This window comes from Perognathus longimembris, chromosome 2 (assembly GCF_023159225.1).
Source record: "Perognathus longimembris pacificus isolate PPM17 chromosome 2, ASM2315922v1, whole genome shotgun sequence".
Lineage (NCBI taxonomy): Eukaryota > Metazoa > Chordata > Mammalia > Rodentia > Heteromyidae > Perognathus > Perognathus longimembris.
Genome location: NC_063162.1, coordinates 92,284,543 through 92,310,727, shown reverse-complemented (window position 1 = coordinate 92,310,727; position 26,185 = coordinate 92,284,543). Strand labels below are relative to the sequence as shown.

Genomic DNA, 26,185 nt, shown 5'->3' with positions numbered 1-26,185 from the left:
TTTATTCTTCATACTTTGAATTAACCCTTCACTGTCCTGATACTGAAAAATCAAAATAAAATATTCTCATAGAAATTTAATTATATTAAACATCATTGCTTAAATAAATGTAATTGCTATAAATCTGTATGATCTGGGATTTTGTTTTGATGTTTGAAACAGGAGATTTTTTTTCACTTACAAGTTAAATTTTTTTTTCTTAAAAGTTACATCCATAGGGACTGGGAATGTGGTTTAGTGGTAGACTGTTTGTCTAGCATGCATGAAACTCTGGGTTTGATTCCTCAGTACCACATAAACAGAAAAAGCCAGAAGTGGCTCTGTGGCTCAAATGGTAGAGTGCTAGCCTTTAGCAAAAGGAGCTCAGGGACAGTGCCCTGAGTTCAAGCCCCAGGACTGGCAAAAATAAAATAAAATAAAAATTGCATCCATTGATATTAAAGAAGTAATTTTCAGGTAAGAAAGCCTTTGAAGAAACAAGCAAAATGATAATTAAGATGAGACAATAGACAAATGCAAGGCTTCTAGCTGGACACTTGTTTTGAATCAATTAGAAAAAATGAAAATAATATGACATATATTGCATATATTTCAGAAAAGATTAAATCCAAGTAAGTTAGTATGTCACCATTATTTCTCAAGTGTACCATGAGGTGATGAAATCTATTTAAAATCAAAACAAAACATGAATCCTCCATAACTAAGGCTAATCCTAATAGTTGTCATCAACTTCCTTCTAAGTTATGTGTCACTGGCCACCTGTTCTGAGTAATTTGTGAGGAATTTCACATGTTGCTCAACAAGTAGTGTTATGAACAGAGATAATTCCATTTATCCACTGTTAAACCTGCTGGTTAATTTGTCCCTGTAATGGATTATGTCTGGTCGGGGTCACACAGCACTCTAGACAATGGACTTGCTTTCCCATTCTGTGATCTCACAGTGACTGTGATTGTAACTTGCTGAAATCTCACTCTAGTATTAGGTTACTACTATTGCTTTCAGGGAGCGTCACTGCCCTGTCACCCAAGATATAAGACAAATTCAATCCAGGAATACAATAAGCCTTTGTCACCCTCAATGCAGTTAGTACAGAAAATAGAAAGAATGGCTATGATAAAGTTATGATTAGGCAGAGATGAGCCATTGTCCAAATGACAGAAACTAATGCAGCAGGCCAAAGATGACCTACCCAGTACCACGTTTCTTGATTGCCATTTCTCTCAAAGTTTGATGAAATATTCATGCCTTTGCACTCTCCTTTCTGCAAGCACTATTGATTTCTTGTATAAATGCTGCTATATTTAGTCTAGACAAATGGAATGTGGATTGCTGCTGAATAAATTGGATGAAAGACTGGGATCTTGCCTGCCGTGTTCTCTCAGTCTTGGGCAATTATTTATAATCAAGAGCAGTTTTTGTAAGTTGAGGGTGATTTTTCACAATTTAGTGATTAGTCTCTGAACAAAGACAAGCAGTTAGGCACAATCATTTCTGTTGGGATAGCAGGTTAAGAAGTCAAATTACCCTTTGAGATTTATAATAATGGTTTCAGAGACTTTGGGGATAGTTGTCCTTCTCTTTTTTTTTTTTTTGAAAAAATTGTAAGCATTCGATGTTTGTAGATAATGAATAATAGGAATGCTAATAAGCCAAGACCTCAGGGTCTCTTAAATTTTTATATTTTGTCTTTTTTTTTCAAATTTTTATTATCAAACTGATGTACAGAGAGGTTACAGTTTCATACGTTAGGCATTGGATACATTTCTTGTACTGTTTGTTACCTTGTCCCTCATGCCTATATTTTGTCTTTATAAGCATTAATTTCTGAGTTTTGTTTGTTGGGATTCCCATGTTAAAAAGTGAAGGCTACAGTTTGGCTTTATATAAAGATGAAGTATATCATTAACAGCCATTTCTTTGGGCTGGTCCTGTGCCAACTCTTTAAGTTAATGCTCAAAATCTCATATTACTCTAGAGGCTTTGCTTAAAGTTCTATGTTAGCATTACAGCTAGGAGGTCTTACAAGCTGTCATCTTTAGTGGTTTTTGAACTAGTCATAACTAATTTATTTTCTCTCACAAATAAGACATGGTTTATCACACTATATTATTAAACAATTTTTCCACTCTCATTAGTGTTTCACATAAAGTATCATCACTGCAAACTTCTAACCAGTACATTAAAAATAAAAATCTGTGTATCCTGGGTGCCAGTGCCTATAATCCCTGCTATTCGGTTGGCTGAGACCTGGAGGATCACAGTTCAAAGCCAGTCAAGGCAGAAAAGATGGTGAGACTCTTATGTCCAGTTAACTAGCAAAGTGCTAGACTGGAGGTATGGCTCAAGTGGTAGAGCATAGGCTCTGAGAGAAAAATCTGAGCAGTAGGAGCATGAGGGCTTGACTTCAAACCTTGGGGGAAAAATTGAGGGAAGAAGTTGGGTTGGGTAAGATGGGGAAGTGTGATGAAAGAGATGATATTGATCAAAATGCACTGTACTTGATAAACTGACCTGTTGTGTGGTCACCCTTTGAACAGCCACCTAATGATAATAAAAATACAATTTTTAAAAAGAAAAGAAGATAACCAGTGTTAGCCATCAGTGTAGGTACTCAAGCTCACTTGTGTGTAAATACAGCTCAAATGTCACAAGAAAGCATTTTGTGCCTCAGTGTGTGAAAACAGAATTTCTGTTAGGCTTTCTTAACTCATTGTATCATGGTTTCCAATCCTGAATTTTCAAATCAAAGACACTAACTAATAGGGATATGATATCAGTTGCAATTTTGAAAAATGCATAGAAATACAAGAGGAAGAATCATTCTTTTTTCCCTCCAAGTTACAATGATCCTCTGTTCCCTGAGTCATCAGGCATTATGGGGAGAATTCACCAGGTAGTGTGACTGAAAGCCTGAGTATTATATATGCTCAGAATTCCAAGATTGAAAATTTTGTCTTTGATATGTGTGCGTGTGTGTGTGAACTCAGGGCCTGGGTGCTGTCCCTGAGTGTTTGTACTCAAGGCTAGTGCTCTTGAGCCACAACTGCACTATGGGCTTTTTGATGGTTAATTAGAGATAAGAGTGTCAAGGACTTTCCTGCTTGAACTGATTTCAGTGATACTCATATCTCAGCATCCTGAGTAGCTAGGATTACCGGTATGAGACACAGGTGATTGGCTTGTCTTCCACTTAAAAAAAATAAAATCTAATTTTATTGTCCAGGTGATGTAAAGAGGGGTTACAGTTACATGCCTAAGGTAATAAGTACATTTCTTGTTGAACTTGTTACCGCCTCTATCCCACTTTGTCTTTCGCTTTCTAAATAACTAAAACCTATGCTCTAGAATAATTCGGGAAGCCTGGGACTTTAAGGGGTTAGCAAATGTATGTTGACTAATTATACTGACATAGTTTAAATGGTTGTCATAGCATAAATGCCACTTTCTATTAGTTTTTCACATTTTTATTACAAAAGTAATTTTAATATTCTCATAAACTTTATTTTCAGTGATGACATATATTTCCACCAAATGGATGTAACATATTTTGTTTAGACATTTCCTTGTAGTAAGTGTTTTCAATTACAATAAAATAATGCTCCAGTAAACAGTGTAACATTGAACTTTTAAAAAAATCTTCACTTCACTAGAATTACTTCTTTAAGATTTATTTCTAGACACAGCAAGCTTGAATCAAGTAATAGTAGGAACATCTGACACCTCTTGATACCTACTACAATATTGAATATATAGCTTTATATCACCACTTTTATTATATACCACTTGCAGTACAAAATTTTACGTTACATTTTTAGGCTATACAGTGGGGCATTGTATACACAGTCACATGTCTACCTTATTCCTGAAAATAATACTTTAATAAATGCATGTGTGTTTTTATTTATAGTTTCCAGTTGTTTACTAGTGAAGATAATTTGCGCTACTGAGGTTTATGACTTTTGGTATTATCCTAGGTAGTTTAGTATTTTATTTCCTAATAGTTTATAGAAATCACATACCATTTTATTTTCATGTTTGTGCCTTACCTTATTTTGCATTGTTAACTACTCCGTATTGATGGTTTACTGTAATATCTATAAGATTTCCATTTTATATCATAAAAAAGCCACAACAAAGCTTCCATATTTGGTGAGCACTCTGAGCAGGTGAGCCTTTATTGCTGTTATTATAATGAGCTCCATTTTCCTGAGGCCTAGTGGAATGACTAACTTCATAGCTTTGCACAGGTAGGAGAAGAAGCATTTAGATTTAAGAGTAGAGGTTGAAAGGTAGCAGCCTACATGTCACAGCTGAGTAACAGACTATTTGTTTGTGTCCCAGAACATGTAAGTCTTTTGAATAATTTTCAACTAAAATTAGGTTATTTCTGTTTATATTATATGTTTTCTTCACCCATAAATTATTATGGGTGTAATGACTTTCTCCTTGTGAAATCCTACGCCATCCACTTTTTCTTTCAAATATCTCCATTTTAATGTTATCAATTATTTTGTTTAATTACAAAATGTTCTTGATTCCTGGAGGAGATAATCATACTAAAAACAATTAACCATGGGTTTGGCCTGGGTGCTGACCAATCAGAATACATTCAAGGCATAAAAAAACTGGAATATCTGGGCTGGGGATACGGCCTAGTGGCAAGAGTGCCCTGGGTTCAATTCCCCAGCACCACATATACAGAAAACGGCCAGAAGTGGCGCTGTGGCTCAAGTGGCAGAGTGCTAGCCTTGAGCAAAAGGAAGCCAGGGACAGGGCTCAGGCCCTGAGTCCAAGCCCCAGGACTGGCCAAAAAAAACAAAACAAAACAAAACACTGGAATATCTAAACATCTAGCCAGTTTGCAAACTATCTTGAATACAACATTCTTTTAGGGAGCAATATCCCTATCTAGAAGTTGTGCTCAGCAATTTAAATGCATTGCCTAATTTAATTGTGAGCAATTTAAATATTATCTTCTGTAGTTGTCTTCAGATCTGCTTCTTCAAAGGTCTGATTAAGTATATTTTAAGTTCCTCATTTTTTTCTGTCTGGTTTCTCTTATGAATGATATTACTGAGACATAAATGTTCAATCTTTAAAAACCAGCCCTTACAAACTCTTTCTCTTTCATAAGACACTTTCAATCAGTGTTTGGATCTGGGCCCATCAATCCCCATTTCCTACATTGTATTCCTTCTCTGCTAAATCTCATAGTGCTGAGAATGCATTTCAATACAAGCTTAATTTTTAAGGTAGAATAATTTGATGCTGATTACAAAAAGAATGTTTATAAGTGCACAAATTGAATTGGCACAGAAGTCTCTCCCTCCCTCCCTCCTTCCCACCCTCCCTCCCTCCCATTCTCTCTCCCTCCCTCCCTCCCTCCCTCTCAGGCCTGGGCCTTGAACTCAGGGCCTGAGCACTGTCCCTGACTTCTTTTGGCTCAAGGCTAGAACTCTACCACTTGAGCCACAGCACCACTTCTGGCTTTTTCTGTTTATGTAGTGCTAAGGAATCGAACCCAGGGCTTCAAGCATGTTAGGCAAGCATTCTAGTGCTAAGCCACATTCCCAGCCGCAAAGTTCTCTCTTATATAACATCTTTACTTCTTGGTAGTAAGGTGATTTAATATTGGTAAGTTCTTCAATAGAGTAGTGTGTGTGTGTGTGTGTGTGTGTGTGTGTGTGTGTGTTCTTATTGGGGCTGAAACTCGGGGTGTAGGTATTGTTTCTGAGCTTTTATGCTCAATACCAACACTCTACCACTTGAGTTACAACTCTACTTCCAGATTTTTGGGTAGTTAATTGGAAGTAATAGTCTCATGGACTTTCCTTCTTGGGCTATCTTTGCAAAGTGATCCTTAAATCTCAGTCTCCTGATTTGCTAGGATGACAGGAGCCACTGGCATCCAGCTCAAAGCATAAATATTCTTTTATTTATTTTTTGAATCCTAGGGCTCCTTGCCCGAGCATGCTAAAGGCTAGCATGATGCTACTTGAGCCACTGTTCTAATTCCAAGAATAAGTTTTATATTAGACTTTCATACTAGTAAATAATTGAATCCATCTTTTTGAAAAAGCAATGTACATAATTCTTGATAGAGTACAAATTGTTGAATAAAACTTGCAGATGGTTTGTTTGTCATACTCATATGCAAAACCCTTTTTATCATTATAAAAATGACAGACTAACTGACATAAATTTTAGTGTAGAGTATAGAGTGTGCATACACATACATTCTCCCCCTCCCCAACTCAGTGTGCTGATTTTCACGTCTTTGTTCTCCCTCCTCTTGTTTCTTTCCTGCTGTACAGTGGATGTGAAGTCAGAAGTCCCTGTGGGCCTGGAGCCCATCTCACCTTTAGACCTAAGGACAGACCTCAGGATGATGATGCCTGTGGTGGACCCTGTCGTCCGGGAGAAACAACTGCAGCAGGAATTACTTCTTATTCAGCAACAGCAGCAAATCCAGAAGCAGCTTCTGATCGCAGAGTTCCAGAAACAGCATGAGAACTTGACACGACAGCATCAGGCTCAGCTTCAGGAGCACATAAAGGTAGCAAATGTGTCTGCCTTGGACCTTTGAAGCAAGGGTGTCTGCACGATGACATGAGCGTAAGAAATCCCCACAGGCACACTGAAGGGGAAGCTCCACTGTGATTAACACATGCGCAGTAGCTTCAAGGAAATGGTGTTTGTCCTGGTGGAAACCTGGGATGAGAATCTGTCCTGGTGGAAACCTAGGATGAGAATCTAATAACCTGCTGGGTTTTTCCAGAGTCCTCTTCTGCTCTCCTGCTCTTTAGCTTGATTGAGTGGTCCTGGGGAATAGGAGCTTCTTACTCTCATTTGAGTGTCTACTGTAGGTTATTTTCTCCCATATACTCACCACCAAGAAGAACCATGAGTCTATAAAATTCCATTTTATATTTCTAAAGAATCAGCATGAACTATTTATCCAAAAGGATATATTTGATTCTTTATGTACAGAGAGAACTCACTGGTTTTATGTTCAATCCTTGGCCAGAAAATAAATGTTCTGAGTATGCCCTCATCTTTCTTACAGGAAAGATTTCATAGAATACAGTTTCAAAATTATAGCATAATAAAAAGTTCAGCAGGGATTATATGGAGAAACTGGTGAAAATATTTCAATTTTTTATAGACTGTAGATAACAATTTGTTGAAAGAATTTTGAAAGTAGTTGACATTTGAGAATCAAGTTGTTTAAATTATTCCTGGAGAAATGTATGTGTATCCCAGTTTTTTTTTTATGATGTACTGTTTCATTAGTTTAGATGTGCCTGTAGATTTATTTCTTTTTTGTGTCTGCATAGAGACGTAGTAGTTTGGCTTTATGTACAATTTTTGTCAATGAATTAACAAAGACATTAAAAATGAGGATGGTTTAGCTTGTTTTTAAAAGATACTAATTTGAATGTATTATAGCAGCATTATAAAAGCATAAACATAGTTGGAGGTGTGACTTAGGTTGTTACAACAAGTAAGAGGTCCTAAGTTCAAATCTAAGCACTGCCAATAAAAACAAAATATTTATAATAAAAATCATTTTTACATCCAACTGTTTCAAAGATCATATAAATATACATTAATACAATAAATTATGGTTCATTACATTTTGTTTTATTAGACTCTCTTCTAGGCACTTCATATTATCACTTGCATATCAAGTGCAAGCATTTCTTGAATGTGTTATAAATATGGATAACTAATCTTTGTTAATACTATATAATTTTATTGTGTTAATGTTACAATGTCTGATAAGGTAAAATATTATCTTCTTTCTTTTGTCTCTTATTTTATAAGGTACAATCTTAAGGTGGAAGGCCTGTATTATCTTATTTTGCCTAACAAAGCCTCTTTATCGCTTGATACAAAACGTAGTCTTTCTAATTTATCAGTAAATGTTCCTAAAATAACTTATACATAGTATTGACCTATTAGATACATCAAAATTAGCCATGACAGGTGGTTTGTGGTATAATCTTAGCTACTTGGGAGGCACAGATTGGGACAATCAGAGTTTGAATCCAGCCAGGACAAAGGAAAAGTTAATGAGACCCTCCTCTCATTGAAAAGGCTGGGCCTGGTGGTGAGCATCTGTCATTCTAACTCAGCAGGACGCACAACAGAGGAGAATCACAGGTCAGGCCAGCCAAGGCAAGAAAAGCAACACTTTACCTGAAAAATGATTAAAGCAAAAGAGCTGGAGTTTGACTCAAGTGGTAAAGTACCTGACTAGCAAGCACAAGGCCCTTATTTCAAATTCCACCCCCCCCCCCCCCCCACATACGCAAAGAAAAATAAAGCTGTGTGTATACTCAATCCTACAAACCTTGTTGGGAAGTAAAGAATGGTAGGGCAAGGGGCAAGGCCAGGCTGGGCACAAAGTTCACAAGACCTTATCTCAATTAATAGCTGATTGTTTGGGCCCATGCCTGTCATTTTAGCTGTGTGGGAAGCTGCAGGATTGTGTTTCTAGGCCAGCCTAGGCCAAAAATGTTATGAGACCCTATCACAGTAGAAAAAGCCTGTCATGATAGAATGAGTACTTGCTGAGCATTTAAAAGCCTGAGTTCAAATCCCAGTACTGCCAATTCATTTTTAAGTTAAAGTGAAAATAAGACTGAGGATCTTTGTGAAATCAGTAGCTCATGACTACATTTTGAAATGTGAGAAACCTTTCTGAAGTTAGTACATTTTATTGGAATTCAAATTGACCTTTAAAACAGTAATAGGTGTATTGATGACTACATGTCTTTCTTCAGCCTTTTCCAGGCATGGTAGGTTGGCATTGGTGTTCCAGAGAATTTCTGTTCTTCACTGTAGTTTAAGATCTAATGAACTGGGAGGTCCATTTACTGGCATGAGTGAGTCATGTTTTCCTGACTGCTGGGCAAGCCTGATGAGCTATTAGCACTATTAGTGGATTGTCTTTAAGTGTTTTATCATTTAAGATTAGTGTGTTTTGTGACTGCAAGATTAATGTATTCATTAGTTGATTATAGTCAAAAGCCAACCATACAAGTAGATTTCTCTCTTTTTTATGTGCTACCAAAAAAAGCAAGTCAACTTATTGACATCTGGAAAATGTTGGAAAAGAAGCTCTTGAGAGAATAAGGATTATGAGATAGCTAAGAGGAAAATTGAGCTTCTAAAGTGATTTTCCAAAGTAATAAGCTCTTTTCTCAGCAAGTGGAGACATATTTAAGACTTCCTTTTTAAAATTTAGAAGTTGTTTTTTTTAGCTTTTTTATTTTATTTTGTTTTGACACTTTCTTATGGGTGAGGCTCAAAGATGATGCTTTTAACATTCATCTAGATGTTAATGTGTGTGAGGAAGGTAGGATGAGTGATTTCTGACTCTTCAGCTTCTGTAATAATCAATATCTGGTGCATTAGATGTGACTATCCCATTTTCTACCCAGTAAACTAAGGTAGAGAGAAATAATGTAAGTTTCCATTCCATACTCATACTAGCTGCAGTGTATACTTCCCCAAGATTTGGAGTCTTGCCTTGTCTGCCTTCATATTCCTAAATCATTCTGTCATGTTCAAGGGCCAGAATGTCTGGAAACAGAGGAGGTAAAGTTTTATTTCTTTCTATTTTATTTAAGCTGCTCTCCTCCAATCTTTGCAGTAAATAGTTATGGAAATTAAAGACAAAGCTTTTTTGTGTCATCTTAAAGTTCAGTTATATTAAGATTCAGATAAAGCACTGGGTGAATTTGACCAATACTAATATCTGTATAGAATTATCATTAAAACAAGGTACAGGTGGAGTTATTGACTTCATTTTTCTTGGTCCTAGGAATTGAACCCCTAGTCTCCTTTATGCTAGGCAAGTGCTGGATAGCTTGAGGAAAGCTCTTACTCTTTTACTTGCTTGTTTGTTTTTGAGATAGGGTCTCCTTAGCTTTGCATAGACTGTCCTCAAACTTGCCATTTTTCTGTCTCTATCTCTGAAGTAGCTGAGATTATAAGCTTCTACTATTATCAGCCTCAGGGCTATAAATTTTTGTGCAACAATAGGATATCTAAGAAAGCATCATTTGGGAGTTTGGTGTACTGAAGTCACAACTTAAATATTTTCTATTAAGAGCCAGCTTTTAATGTAAAGAATAACCAGAAATCATCCTAACCATATCCTGTGATATTGGTGAGGTTATAGTGATTGACCCACAAAGCTTCCTGCTTTCTGTTCCAGAGGGAGCCTGAAATCATTCCTTCTAGCTTTTAATTTGTGTTCTGTTACTTTTGGGGATACAATTAGGTACCAGTATTATAAAAAGAAAACCAAATTATACTTTTGGTAGCATGGGATGATACATATAAAAATAATTCAGATTTACATGTTCAAACCTAAACAATTTCTATACTTATGAATATGATGCATGAAAGAGGTTTTTTTACTTTTACTTATGATATACCAAGGTTCTGAGTGGTTCAATAACTTATACAGATCTCATGTCTAGCAACATCATAGGCTCAACAGAAATGTAAAATCAGTGTGATCCCTGAGTGGGCACATTTAGTATTCTTCATAGATAGATGCATATTTCTCAGTCTGAAAAAAAAGTAATCATGTTTTCCATCATTTGATGATGAATTCAAGGGATTCAAAAAGACAAACAGCAGCATATTAAAGTATAATTTTATGGAAATGATTTCATTTCAGTATCTTGAGTCTAAACTTTCTTTCTTTCTTTTTTTTTTTTTTTGGTCAGTCCTGGGCCTTGGACTCAGGGCCTGAGCACTGTCCCTGGCTTCCTTTTTGCTCAAGGCTAGCACTCTGCCACTTGAGCCACAGCGCCACTTCTGGCTGTTTTCTGTATATGTGGTGCTGGGGAATCGAACCCAGGGCCTCATGTATATGAGGCAAGCTCTCTCGCCACTAGGCCATATCCCCAGCCCCTGAGTCTAAACTTTCATGTGCTAAATGAAAGAATAAAGACTTCTGCTATTTTTTTCTTAAAAAGGACCTATTATAGATATGTAGGGTGCCTTAGTCTGTTGAGAATTTTCTGTGTTAGGTTCTGAAATTTTTCATCTTCATTCTATTTTAAGTAGACTTCCCCCAAATTTCACTCATATCTCACCATTCTATTCACTGTAATTATTTTTATACCATTTCTCAGACAAAGAACTAAAGATTACAATTGTTTATTTATAATGAAGGGGACTTTGTAAAATAGACCTGTGGGGGCTTTTTCCTGTGCGTAGAGTTCATATGCACCAAGGAAGATTACTTGGAGAATAAATATTTAAACAACAGACACCAGTGGGGATTTGGTAACATTTTTATAAGGTGGCAAAGGGTAATGGAGTTACCTAAAAACTTGCTTGTGAATGATACTAAGACCATCATGGTATTAGTGGCTTGTTTTCAGTTTTAAGTAATTCTTTAAAAATGAGTTGATAAAAATATATGCTAAGTAAAAATTCCAGAAGCTAATAAGATTTTAATTTGTGACAGTCAGTGATAACTGAAGCATAAAGAAAATGCACACTCTTATGTCTTTCTCTTCTCGCAAGTTGCAACAGGAACTTCTAGCCATAAAACAGCAGCAAGAACTCCTAGAAAAGGAACAGAAACTGGAGCAGCAGAGGCAAGAACAGGAAGTAGAGAGGCATCGCAGAGAACAGCAGCTTCCTCCCCTCAGAGGCAAAGATAGAGGACGAGAAAGTAAGAGGCACCAGGGTAAAAGATGGACTCTCTTCCCTCATCTCTAGTTGATCGACATAGAGAGAAGACTGTTAGCATGGAATGAAACTTGTCAAAACTGTGTTTAGTTCCAATAATAAATTTTGGACTCAAATGTACAGCTCTAATATTCTATTGGCTCTTTATTCAGTCTTCAGAACATCAATAAAAGTAAACACACATTGGCACAGCTGTGAATTTTTCTTCATTTGGGCCTTAAAAATAATGTAGTAAAGTAATCACATGTAAGATACCTTGTTTAATAATAAAATTATGCCCATTCTGCCAGTTCAAGTAATTTCTCTGTAAGTCACACCTGGCCTGCATTGAGTTTCTTTTTACTCAGACTTGGGAAGATTTAAGGCAGAACACTTGCAAAAGAACCATCCACAAGAGGGAGACAGATCCAAATAATTCCTCAACATTAGGTCAGTTCAAACTTGGGTCGTGGCAAAGTTGAAAACTCAGTGACTGATACTAAAATTTTCAGCAATATTTATTTGTTTAATGCTCAAAGGATTTTTTTAAATGTTAAGTTACTCAAACTAGAAACTCAGATCATTGTAGAAGGATCTGCTAGGGTACCCTAAGACACCTGTTTTTTTTTTTTGTTGTTGTTGTTTTTTTTAAATAATGTTTCATTCCTCAGCAATGATATTTAAACTTAAAAATTGTTAATAATTCTAGGTGTTCTCTTTCTGCAAAAGCAATTAGAGAACTTATTGAAAGTCTTTTGTAATTTGGCATTTTAACTAAAAGTTGCAGAGCACTGTGCTATTTTATAAAGATTTTCAGTTTCTGACTTTCTTCTTCCCTCCCTCCCTCCCTCCCTCCCTCCCTCCGTCCTTCCCTCCCTTCCTCCCTCCTTCCCTCTCTCTCTCCCTCCTTTCTTTGATAGGATAATTTCATAGGCTGTGCCCAGCGAAGTTATGTGTTAGATATTGTGAGGGCATAAGAGGACAGAGCTCATACTCCACATCTGTTTCTCTGTGTGTTTCAGGAGCTGTGGCAAGCACAGAAGTAAAGCAGAAGCTTCAAGAATTCCTATTGAGTAAATCAGCAACGAAAGACACTCCAACTAATGGAAAAAATCATTCCGTGAGCCGCCACCCCAAGCTCTGGTACACGTATGTTCACTGTTTGGCTGCTTTCCTTCCCTGGGGTAAAGAGTACAGATTCTCTATTTAGCTGACCTGGGTGTAAATTTTGGGCCCACCATTTCTCAGTTGTATAACTGTGGGCAAGTTCCTGGAATTCTTTAAATATCAACGTCCTTCCCCATTAAGAAGCAGATAATGATGGAACCTGCACTCTAAGGATGCTGGGACAGTCCAATGGGGGGGGGGCTATGTCAAAATAACGAACAACACTGTTTAATACATGTTAGCATTTATCACTTGGAGGACAAGAGAATATTATATATGTTCTTTGCTGAATGAAAATCTGGCAGATGAGATGGGGCAGAGAAGTTAATTTGTATTTTGCATTTTTCTATTTTCAGATGATACATCTGATATGTATCCATAATCTCTGAAACTTTGGCAGATCGTGACTTTGTTTTATTTTACTTGGTTTAATGTAAAATGGAAGTCAGCTATTTTGAGATGATCAGATGATTTTTGACTCAAATTTTTTAAAACGGAAAAAAGGAAGATAAGGAAGGGGAAGGAAGGGAAGTAAATAATAAATCTAAGTCTGCCCTCTGTAAATGATGAACCAATATCACAATATATTTTAAAAGAAATGCAACTTTGTTACCTTAATATATTTATTATATATAACTTATTTGCAATTCCTTTAAAACCAAAGCAGGTTTTAAGAAAATATAATATTATTGTATAATGAGGAAAACTCTAAGTTATCAGCTAAAAATCTTTTTGTTTTTCTTTTGATCATACAAAACATGGTTCACTCATGTTAGTGATCTTTTCTGTCTGATATTGAATTGTAGGGTTCAACTCTACATAACCATAAATTGATAATGAAAGGAATCTCAGTTTAATACCATCATTTACCAGTTATAGGTACATGAAATATACTTATACTGGTTTATTCTTGAGAATGCATTTTTCAAATAAATAATATTTCTAGAACATTCATGGTGTTACTGTGCCCTCTGCATTGTCTTCATTCTACATAATAATTATAGATGTCCTATCAACTGGCCATTCTATTTTCAGATCTGAAAACTATGCTCTGGTACAAATTACTTTTCACAGTGTAGTCACAGAGGAAAGAAAAAATATTTGAAAACATTAGTTTCATATTGTTTTGTTTTTTTCCCCAGTCCCAGGGCGTGGACTCAGGGCCTGAGCACTGTCCCTGGCTTCTTTTTGCTCAAGGCTAGCACTCTACCACTTGAGCCACAGCACCACTTCTGCCTTTTTCTATATATGTGGTGCTAAGGAATCAAATCTTGGGTTTCATGTATGCAAGGCAAGCACTCTAACACTAGGCTATATTCCCAGCCCCAGTTTCATATTGTTGAAGAATGTGATCTCTGTTACACATCTTCAAAGCCCTTATAGAAATCAGACTTGAGAATGTTGGCACAAAATTGGAATTTAAGTTGCAAGTTCATCCTCATGTGTGGGGTAATGTAATCTAGCAAGTGATGTCCTTGTCATATTTACACTCAACTTGGTTGCCCTACATAATTGATTAAAAATGATTCAGATGATGAGCTTTTTACAAGTGTGCCTGCTGAGAAAATCATACCCCCAAATCTCTGATTTTTGAAAAACTCAGGCTCTTGGTTGAATTCTCACCTTTAGTAAAGTGAACTTGCCTTGTGACCAGACATAGTGGGCATTCTTAGGAATCCAGCATCAGTTCTTAACATCCTTGTATAGTGAGTATGATTATACTAGCTGTGGTTTGTAAACACTAAGAAAGAGGCCCACAGATGCAGCCACGGCACATAGACAACAATAGCAAGTGCTTATTGCAGCCAACATGCACAGGAAAGTCCTGTGTCTGTGGAGAACCTTCTTTGTCTTTTGTAGGGCTGCCCACCACACATCTTTGGATCAAAGCTCTCCACCCCTCAGTGGCACCTCTCCATCCTACAAATACACCTTACCAGGAGCACACGATGCCAAGGATGATTTCCCACTCCGAAAAACTGGTAAGTGTCCATAAGCGGAACCACATTTACTCTCCATAGTAGACCTGTAGCTTCATTTTGTCTGTCAGTAAAAAACAGTTTGAATTTTAAATAGTGTAACTCCCACCACTGTACACAGCATGAAAAAGTTCCCTGTAAGCACACACACACACACACACACACACACACACACACACACACACTCCTAAATTTCCACATTCCTCCATTATATAACCAATGCGCCTTTTTTACATTTAAAAACTTATTATTATTTATCATAATTATTTTTGTCTTAGGAATAAAGGGTAGAATAAATGAAAGTAGAAATTGATTTCTCAGAAAGTGCATAAGGACCATATATCAAGAAGTATATCAAAATGAACTTCAAGGATTAGAAACATGAAGTTCTTTTTATGTCCTGTAATCAATTATTTCTATTATTTTTCTTTTAGTTTTCTGTACCCTTTTTCTTGTACATAAGCTTATCAGATCAGTATAAGGGAAAGAGAATCACAGAAACAGCCAGACAAAGGATGAACTAACAGTGATACTCACTTGACACTATGTTGCAAATGAACTTTGCAACTTGAGGAGAGGGGAGTAGCAAGAGGTAAATGGGAGAAAATGAGGGGGGGGGGGGTAAGTGTTTGTTTGTTTGTTTGCTTTAATAAAGAATGTACTCATTACCTTTTGTAACTGCAACTCTACTGTTCATCATCTTTACAATTAAAATAAAAAAGATAAAAGAATTTTTTTGTCCATTATCAAACACTATTGATTTCCTCCCTTACCGATTTTCCTTCTTGGCTTCAACTATTTACTACCAAATTTAGTTATAATAAACTGTCTGATATTTACTTTTATTTCGCTTATTTAGTTAATTAATTATTCTTGTGGTGCCAGTATTGGGGCTTGAACACAGTGTCTGGACAGTGTCCCTTAGCTTTTTCATTCAAAGCTCAGCTCCAATTCTGGCTCCTTGTCGATTAATTGGAAATAAGTGTCTCATGACTCTTCTGCCTGGGCCAGTTTTAAACCAGGATCTTCACATCTCAGCCTCCTCGGTAGCTAGGATTACAGATGTCAACTTCTAGTGCCTGGCTTGACAAATCATTATTTTTAATCTTAAATTTTAATTGTTTATTTGACAAATACAGATGAGGCCAAGATTCCCTTTCAACTTAACTAACACTTCAGGAACTACAGAACTCAGAATTAAAGTGTATCCTTAAATCTTAATTTTGTATTAAAATTTGTTTAGAGAAATTAGAATAGTAAAGCTTCTATTTGTAATTTTTAAATCAGCCCTATCTCTAAGGCCTGTATTTATTTTTTCAATTTTTTCCATTGAGGACAACTTAATATGTGTGTATTTAATGATCTCAGACTATAACAAATCTATTCAACATTAGGTAGCTACACACATAATTAATACTTGTGCTCATTCTGTTCTACATTTTCTAATGTTTACCAAATATGACTCTTTAGAGACAACTGCTGTGTTAAAAATATGTTACATCCACCACTGATCTGTAAGGATATTCATAGAAGATACCTTAATCTCATCTACTTAACTCATCTTCTTGAAGAATTTTAGATCTCTGTAATTTGTGTATAAAGTCTACAGTGTGGCAATGATTCCAAATGATTATGTTCACTTTCCCAAGCAATTTCAAGTAATTAAAATGGATGTAGATCATAAAAACACATGCTGAAGCTATTTTCTCTCATATAATTTACCTGTAGCATAATGAAGATTCAAAACTAACACCAATCATGAATAAGAATTAATTATCTATTATGTAGTTTATATTGTATCAAGCAGTGAGAATGGGTGGCTAAGTATTGCAAAACAACCTTGCTTTTTAATTTTCCTAACCTAAAGATTTTTGTATTTTTAAGCCAATAAATAGAGGATTCTATAGAAGAATTCTATGCAAAGGCAATAATGATTTGGTTTTGTTTTTCATAGACTTTTACTGCCTACAAATCATGTTGCCTTTCTTATGAATAAAGTTCTCTGTGATAAAAGAATGGAATAAAACAAAGAGTAAGCTTTTATGTATTTCTAAAACATGGAATAATGTTAATGAAAATTAATCTCTAAGGACAGGAGAGGGGCTCGGAATATGGCCTAGTGGCAAGAGTGCTTGCCTCATGTACATGAAGCCATGGGTTCAATTCCTCAGCACCACATATATACAAAAAGGCCAGAGGTGGCGCTGTGGCTCTAGTGGCAGAATGCTAGCCTTGAGCAAAAAGAAGTCAGGGACACTACTTAGGCCCTGAGTTCAAGGCCCAGGACTGGCAAAAAAAAAAAAGATAGGAGAGTTAGAATGTGAGGACTTTGAACTACAATTTGACATATAGTTGTTTGGGTGGCAAGTATAGGAGAAACTGGTAGACATTCTATGCGTATTACCTAGTTCTCAAGACAGGGACTGGTATGCAAGAGCCTATGGCATCCCTAAAAGTAAAGAAAATCTGAGTTCTCTTACAGCAGAAGGTTACTGATGAGTGATCCAGTTACATTCACAAAGAGACTTCTGTCCTGCTGAGCACACAGCCTTTGAATATATTCTTACCACCAGGAGATTGAAAACTGAGTGCAGAGCTTAATACTGCCTTTGACAAGAAGTGGCATTTGGGACCCTAAGCATCTAGAAAGCAAATGTGATCATTTTCAAAACTTTGAGCAAGCACTAACACCCGGTACTTTATATCCTACTGTTTCCATGAAAACAGCTTAGGGTTTCTTCCTCGGCAAAGAATGAATAACAAGCTGTTAATTTATTCTCATTGAAATTCTGAATTTACAACAAAATCCAAGTAGAAATCCTGCTGAAGATATATGTTACACATTCTCATCCAAATCTGCAAAGATGGAAGACACTTTCTGCACCCATTTATATGATATATATATATATATATACATACACACATATGTATGTATGTATATATATATATATGCAAAAATCCTTGGCCTTTTCTTGTCATATATTTTCTGTATTTGCACTGAATTTCAGAATTCTTCCTTTTATTTTGAATTGAAAACCTGATATTTATGAAGTGTCAGGCTGTTGATCTGTAAAACTAAACATCTTCAAGCATCCTACTTTTTAAGTTCTCACACAGCCGTTAATACTTTAATATCTCTATAGGGGTTTCAAAATATTAGTAATTCAATTCCCATTGTCAGTTTAAGGAAAGTATGATATAATTAAGTACAGATGTTTTCTACACACTATCTAAAGTACTTAGAGACACCCTTCATTAATTACAAATAGGCGGAACTCTTCTAATGCTTAGAAATGTAACCTATTTGGTGTTTTGCCAATTCTATTGTCTATTATTTTAGTTAGACATATACTTGTTCTCAGAAGAACATTGCAATAACATCATATTATACTATTTGTTTCAGCATTTGTTGAATTTTGCTAACTCAAAAGTCATTACAAAAAAACAGTAAATAATAAAAATTTAACACAATAAAACCTAAGTGGCTATTGGGGAAACTGCTTAAGGTAAATTTTGTGTGACGTTACATCACATTAGACCAAATCTAAAATCATGTGATAGATCATGGAGGAAAAAAATACCTGGACAGTTGTTTTATTGGAATCAAGCTTTGCCAGTAGAGCCAGATTTTTCAATCTCTGTTTTCTACTTGCATTACACTGAACTCAATTTTAGACTTAAAAGAAGTTTTTAAGTGAGTGGTCTCTATCTTTTGATCTGCATATAATACAACATACTTTTCTTTTCATTTTCTTTAACATCAGTTCTGAATTACTAATCTGTGTTAGCAAGATTTAAGAGACCAAAACTGGAGCCAGAATAAGCAAAGTCCTAGTGACCTTAAATAGGTTAAGGTAGCCCCAGGGGTGTCCCTTAAGCAGTGAGCACAGTTTGGATCCTCTCGACCTTTTAGGACCCCTGCCCCGTACACTGACCACCAAGAACAGTCAACTATAGAAATTCATTTGCCTGCAGAAATCTGACCTGTGGCATACAAAGTAGGACCTTTAATTCCTTCCCCTCAGGAGAATTATTAGTGCGCCTGGAATCTGGACATTTAAAAGTATCAGAGTCATACTACTAGTTGTCTTTAATTATATCAGTTCGTGTTTCTCTTTTTCAAATTTAGGAATTTTGTGTTTTTTTGAAACTTTCACAAAAATGAACATCAAAGGTTTCCCATGATTGGTTTTGAAATTAGGATTAACATTATGTGTGTGTGTTTATATATTGCTCGCACAAAATTAGTGCCTACACTCTATACAGTTCCTTTTGATTCACAACACAAGAATGTGTTGGTAGGAAAATTTGGATTACTTTACTGGCCTTTATTCTTTAGCTAAAAATAGTATTGTTACTGCCATAATGATTTTCTTCCATATAGAGTCCACTGCTGGATTCATGATAAATTATAAAGTAGGGTATGAAGCTTCTAGGTCTTTAAGCACATTTGAAACATTACATATTTGTCACAGAGATACTGCTCTCTTTGTGTAACTTTGAACTGACCTTCAAAACCATTTAATTTGGATTCTGTTCCAGTGAGTGTACATATGTTTCATAAAACATTATGGTGAAAAATTCTAGAGGTTTTATATTCCATTATATTATCGAGGTCTTACCCAGTGAACTTTGCCTTTCTTTAAATATTACAATCTTTCCACTTAATACTTCTGAACAAAGAGAGTTGGCTGGATAGATTAACCTCTTAAAGTGCAAAAGCCATATAAAGTTTGGCTTGAACTGAATAAGATTGTTCCAGCCCTACTGAAATATTCATTTTAATGGTCAGCAACACTAGAATAAGACTCAAAGATGGAAGAGTTCCAAACATAAGTTAAAGTTTTGGAAGGCCAATGGCATTTTTCCACATTGAGTAAATTGGAAGGGAGGCAGCGATGAGATATATGGCTTTATAAATTTCCCTCTGTGTAGCAGTCTGCAGTTATGTTGTGGTACCTTGGTGACCTCTCCAAGTTATAATCCAGAATTAATAGGAAGAGAGTTTTTAAATGCCTTGCAGAATGTCCCTTATTCTTCTTTTCCTTCTCTTGTTCCTCTTTCCTTCCTCCTCCCTCTACAAGTCTGTCCCTTTTCCTTGTTCTGTTTCTTTATCTTACCTTTCTCTTCTTCTCTTCCTTCTCTCACCATTTTTTCCTCCTTCGTTCTACCCAGTTCTGTCTCCCCACTTTCCCTCCCTTCTTGAGTCTGTCTCATAGTACAGAAACACATGTTCATGCACACATGAACATAACATGCACACTGTTCTGCAAAGAGAGCATTGAGTGGCATTCATGCCTATAAAAATATTTGCTCACAGTCTTATCCCAGATGGGCACACACTGGAACGTTTTCCTATGTCTTAGCACTCTTTCTTAGCCACATTGTCATGACAAATCTTAAAACTCTTGACACATATTCCTTAGGTTAATTTTTACAACAGATTTCCCCCAAATTGAGAAGCAGTGCAGCAGTGTGACAACAGGCTTTGAAATCTAGGTTCTCTTCAGTAGTGTAAATGCTCTGGAGCTAAGATTCTTTTTTTCCCCTGCAATGTAGTGATAATAATTGCACTGAATTTGTACCATTAGCTAGGGGATTCAATGGCCTACTGCATGTAAAGCTCTAAACCTCATACCTGGGATTGAGTTTGTGCTTGCTCTTGCCTTTATATTATAATTGCTGGGGAGTTGAGTTTCATTGACTTTCATGGGGCCATACTACCTGTCTTTATGGTGTAAAAGGTCATTTTTTTATGTTCTATTTCTTCATCTTTAGTGATAAAACAAAGAAATAAAGACAAAACATTAAGTATGTTCTATGTGGAACTTGTAAAGCTAATATCAAAGCTGTTATAAAGGTTCATCTTTTTGCATATTTCCTGGCATTTTTCAGAGCCCAGAATGGTGTCTATGAGGAGCAGGCCTGTCTCATGTACTCACCAGATGGGGAGCTACTGTTGATTCCTTGTGCTTCTTAGGGGTACCCTGAGTTTCATTTCTCCTTGACCTAAAAGAATTCCTAGAACAGTTTTATATTTGAGCAGACCCAAATATATGTACAGAGCTATTTCAACAACTTTACTACACTATCAATACACTGTCATATAAATTTCTATCAGCAAATTATTACTAATGTAGTCCATAGTCTTATTTTTTTGTGTTGTACAGTTCAGTGGCTGTAGCAAATGATATCTTATGTGTACACCATTATAGTTACATACAGAATAGTTTTGCCACCTTAAAGAGTTCCCAAGATTCACTTATTCATCCCTTCTCTTATAGAACAACTGGCCATCAGTGTTTTTTTTCTTTTTAAATTTTCTTTACACTTTTACCTCCTGCTCTGTTTCATGGGTTTCTTTGTCTCTTTTCTCATGTCACATTGTGTTTATTGACTGATGGAGCTTTATAATGATTCCTGAAGTCAAGTAATGTTAGGTCTCCAGCTGCTCTTTGTCAGTGTTAGGGCCAATCTCAATCTTTTTTTTTTCTTTTCCATAAAAACAGAATCTGTTGATATCTATCACATGACATACTAGAAATTGTATTCTTCTAAAATATATGCAGAACTAAAAAAATTACATTCCTCCAAAACAAAACCGCAAAGAACCAACAGCCCCCTCAAAAAGTGGGCTAAAGACTTAAAAAGAGACTTCTCTGATGAGGAAATGAGAATGGCCAAGAGACATATGAAAAAGTGTTCTACATCACTGGCCATAAAAGAAATGCAAATCAAAACAGCATTGAGATTTCATCTCACCCCAGTAAGAATGTCCTATATCAAGAAAACTAACAATGGCAAATGTTGGAGGGGATGTGGCCAAAAGGGAACCCTACTTCATTGTTGGTGGGAATGTAAACTGGTTCAGCCACTCTGGCAAGCAGTATGGAGATTCCTCAGAAGGCTCAATATAGAACTCCCCTGTGACCCAGCAGCCCCACTTTTGGGCATCTACCCAAAAGACCACAAACAAGAACACACTAAAGCCACCAGCACAACAATGTTCATCACAGCATAATTTGTCATAGCTAGAATTTGGAACCAACTCAGATGCCCCTCAGTAGACAAATGGATCAGGAAAATGTGGTACATATACACAATGGAATTTTATGCCTCTATCAGAAAGAATGACATTGCCCCATTTGTAAGGAAATGGAAGGACTTGGAAAATGTTATACTAAGTGAAGTGAGCCAGACCCAAAGAAACATGGACTCTATGGTCTCCCTCATAGGGAATAATTAGCACAGGTTTAGGCTAGTCACAGCAGAGGATCACAAGAGCCCAATAGCTATACCCTTATGAACACAAAAGATGATTCTAAGTGAAATGAACTCCATGTTATGGAAACAACTGTTATATTACTGTTGTAATTACTTTCAACTTGCGATGTGAAACCGTAGCTTCTATTATTGATGATCCTCTTGTATCCCCTTTCTGTGGTTGTACCTGCACTATATCTGTTATCTTATCTGAATACATTGGAAATCGTGTATACAGGTATTAGAACTAGGAAACTGAAAGGGAATACCAAAATCAAGAGACACAGGGTAAAAAGGACAAACGATTACCAAAGCAATACTTGCAAAACTGTTTAGTGTAAATCTACTCATGAGGGGAAAGGGAAAAGGGGAGGGAATGAGGGAGGAGGTAACAAACAGTACAAGAAATGTATCCAATGCCTAACGTATGAAACTGTAACTGCTCTGTATATCAGTTTGACAATAAAAATAAAAAAAATCCTTATTGAATTGAATCTATAAATAAAGTTAGTCACTTTTTAAAAATCAGAATAATATCGAGCTCCATCCATGAACTGAAATAATTTTCCTTTTGTTTAATGTTTCTTTGGCATGTTTTCTTAGCATTTTGTAATTTTTCTCATACAAATCCTACCCATAATAAATTATGGGGTTTGTACTTAGCAATTTGAATTTTGGGTATTTAATAAAAATATTATTGGGGGCTGGGGATAGGACCTAGTGGCAAGAGTGCCTGCCTCATATACATGAGGCCCTGGGTTTGATTCCCCAGCACTACATATACAGAAAATGGCCAGAAGTGGCGCTGTGGCTCAAGTGGCAGAGTGCTAACCTTGAGCAAAAGGAAGCTAGGGACAGTGCTCAAGCCCTGAGTCCAAGCCCCAGGACTGGCAAAAAAAAAAAAAAAAATATATATATATATATATATATATATTATTGGGCTTTTAATTTCCAATTCCAGTAGCTTGCCACTGGTTTATAAGAAGACAGCTGATTTGTGTATATTGCTAAGAGGTGTCGTTTAGTGATACAGTGCTTGCTGAGCATTATGTGCCTAGAATAAATTCTACTTGCTTGCAATTTCTAACATATCTCTATTGTTGTGATAAAATTTTATTGAAGCTTTTTAATATTTGTTGCTGACAGATAAGTATATAAGGTTATTTAGCCCTATAAAGTTTTCCCTTGTTTGGGAAGGATGAGAGTTGGTGCTTCATAGGATAAGTTAGGAAATATTCTATTTTCTGAGTAAAACTATGGAATATTAGCACATTTTTTTTCTTCAAATGCTAGGTAAAATTTACCAAAACCAATATCTGGCCATGTTGCTTTAGTGTTTGGAAGTTTTAAACTATTTATTCAAATTTTTTCTTCATTAGCTCTAGCTCTATTCTTATTATCTAAATCTCTTTGTATAGAAGCTAGTAGTTTTTGTTTTCAAATGAATAATTCATTTCATCGAAGGTTTCTAACTTGTAAACAGAATTATGCATAATATTTATTTTTTGTATTCATGGTGTCTATTAATAATAAACCATTTTACTTTACCTTTATATATTTCTATTTCTTCCTCATAAATTTGCATTTTTGACATATTCCTTTACTTTTTTTTCTTTTTTTCTTTCTTTTTTTTTTTTTTTTTGCCAGTCCTGGGGCTTGGTCTCAGGTCCTGCGCACTGTCCTTGGCTTCTTTTTGCTCAAGGCTAGCACTCTGCCACTTGAGCCACAGCCCCACTTGAGGAGTTGAACCCAGGGCTTCATGTATACAAGGCAAGCACTTTACCACTAGGCCTTATTCCCAGCTTCCTTTACTTCTTGTTAAAGAACTTTTAATATTTATCTCAAGGCAAGTCTACTGGCAACGAATTCCCTCAGTTTTTGTTTGATAAAGTCTTTATTTTTCCTCCATCTATGCAGGATAATTTTACTAAATACATATTTCTATTCATTGTATTTTTTTTTAAGTTTTGCCTTCTTTAAATACTTCTAGATTTGTCTCCTGCAGTTTGAACATTATGTTTGGTACATTTATCCTGCTTCATATTCTCTGAGATATCTCTGTCTATAGATGAGTATCTGCCTTCAACTTTGGACAATTCCCATCCATTAGTATTTCAATCATCTCTCTCTCTCTCCCTCTCTCCCTCTCTCTCTCTCTCTCTCTTTCCGTCTCTCCCTCTCTCTCCCTGTCTCCCTCTCTCCCTGTCTCCCTCTCTCTCCCTCTCTTTCTCCCTCTCTCTCCCCCTCTCTCCCTCTCTCTCTCTCCCTCTCTCTCCCTCCCTCTCTCTTCCTCTCATTATGCTGTACTTCCATTCAGCATACGTGATACCTTGTATATTGTCCCAGCATTTAGGAGCATTCTGTTCCATTTTTAAAATTCCTTCTTTTGGGGAAGGGAGCCTTTCTTCTTTCTTCCTCCCTCCCTCCCTCCCTCCCTCCCTCCCTCCCTCCCTCCCTCCCTTCCTTCCTTACTTCCTTCTTCCTTTTTTTTTTTTTTTTTTTGCCAGTCCTGGGTCTTGGACCCAGGGCCTGAGCACTGTCCCTAGCATCTTTTTGCTCAAGTCTAGCACTCTACCTCTTGAGCCACAGTGCCCCTTCTGACCTTTTCTGTTTATGTGGTGCTGAGGAATCAAACCTAGGGCTTCCTGCATGCTAGGCAAGCACTCTACCACTAAGCCACATTACCAGCCGGGGAGCCTTTCTTTTATGGGATTTTCTGCTGATATATCTTCTTCACAACCGTTACTGTGCTTTTTATTTCTAGAAATCCCTTTTATTCTTATAGTTTCTATTTCCATTTCTGGGCCTGTGGCATTTGTAACTGACAATCATACATCTTCCAACAATTTATGCCCTCTTTGGTCATCAAAATCACCATTTTAGTATTTCTACCAGCTATGAACTCTAATGGCTCCTGCCTTCAGGAGGCTGAGATTGGCTGTGAATATCTTTGTTTTGCTGTCCATTCCAACTCTAAGGTGCAGTTTGTCTTCTGGTCTTTATCTAGATCTTTAAAAAATGAACCATTGACATTTCAATTAATTAAAACATCTCAGCATTTAAAAGTTATTTTAAGGTGATAGATTCATATTTAAGTGCTATTATTTTTACAAAATGGTGATTAGGTATTTTTTAATATTTTGCAACAATATTTCCTTATTTTTATATTGCAATTTACTGTCAAAGTGAAGTACAGAGGGGTTACAGTTTCATATGTAAGGCAGTGAGTACATTTCTTATCCATGATTTGATATTTTTAAAAAATTAACATCAATGGTTGGTGCTGCCAAGTCTGTCATAATTAACATATTCAAAGACTTAAGACATGAGAAGATAAAATAGAATGAAATAATTTCAAGTCATGCTTTGAAAATTATATCTTTGCTAAAGTCTTTTGAGCAGTGATTCATTCTGTGATAGTTTTTCTCTATACCTTCTTTCATGGATAATGTTCTTCTTCCTTGTTTTGTAGAAATTACCAGTGTAGGGGCCGGGGATATGGCCTAGTGGCAAGAGTGCTTGCCTCATATACATGAGGCCCTGGGTTCGATTCCCCAGCACCACATATACAGAAAATGGCCAGAAGTGGCGCTGTGGCTCAAGTGGCAGAGTGCTAGCCTTGAGCAAAAAGAAGCCAGGGACAGTGCTCAGGCCCGGAGCCCAAGCCCCAGGACGGCCAAAAAAAAAAAAAAAAAAAAAAAAAAAAAAGAAATTACCAGTGTATTGATTGTTGCAATCATGAGGATAATTGAAAACTGACTCCTAACTGGCCACATTCAACACTATAAAGTGTGAAATGCTCAGAAAACACTCCATATAAATATATGCATTTCTATGCCCCTAGACATATATGATGGAATAAATTAATTATAATGAAATATTGGGTTAGAATCAGTATAAATTATGCTATGAGTAAGTCTTAGGAATTACAAGGATACTTTGTCTGTGTTTTTATTATGTTTCTTATAATATCTAGCCCAAGAGATTTGGTAAGTTAAAAGAAATCAAACTAGTATTTAACCCTCCCCAGTTACATATTAAGATTTAAATTTTTACTAGGCATTTTACTT

The 26,185-nt window shown here is 36.2% G+C and overlaps 1 protein-coding gene across 7 annotated transcripts in view; it reads left to right on the top strand.

Annotated features, from left to right (window-relative positions):
* Hdac9 (histone deacetylase 9) overlaps positions 1–26,185 on the top strand; it is an 805,515-nt gene that overhangs the window by 395,884 nt on the left and 383,446 nt on the right. For 3 of the 7 annotated variants that reach the window (XM_048339731.1, XM_048339729.1, XM_048339727.1), the window contains exons 3-6: positions 6,318–6,559; positions 11,560–11,710; positions 12,729–12,849; positions 14,734–14,855. In XM_048339731.1, coding sequence (XP_048195688.1) covers positions 6,318–6,559; positions 11,560–11,710; positions 12,729–12,849; positions 14,734–14,855 — 636 coding nt within the window. Of the gene's footprint in view, positions 1–6,317; positions 6,560–11,559; positions 11,711–12,728; positions 12,856–14,733; positions 14,856–26,185 lie in introns of all 7 variants that reach the window. The other 4 variants (XM_048339732.1, XM_048339730.1, XM_048339733.1 and 1 more) reach the window with 3 other exon arrangements.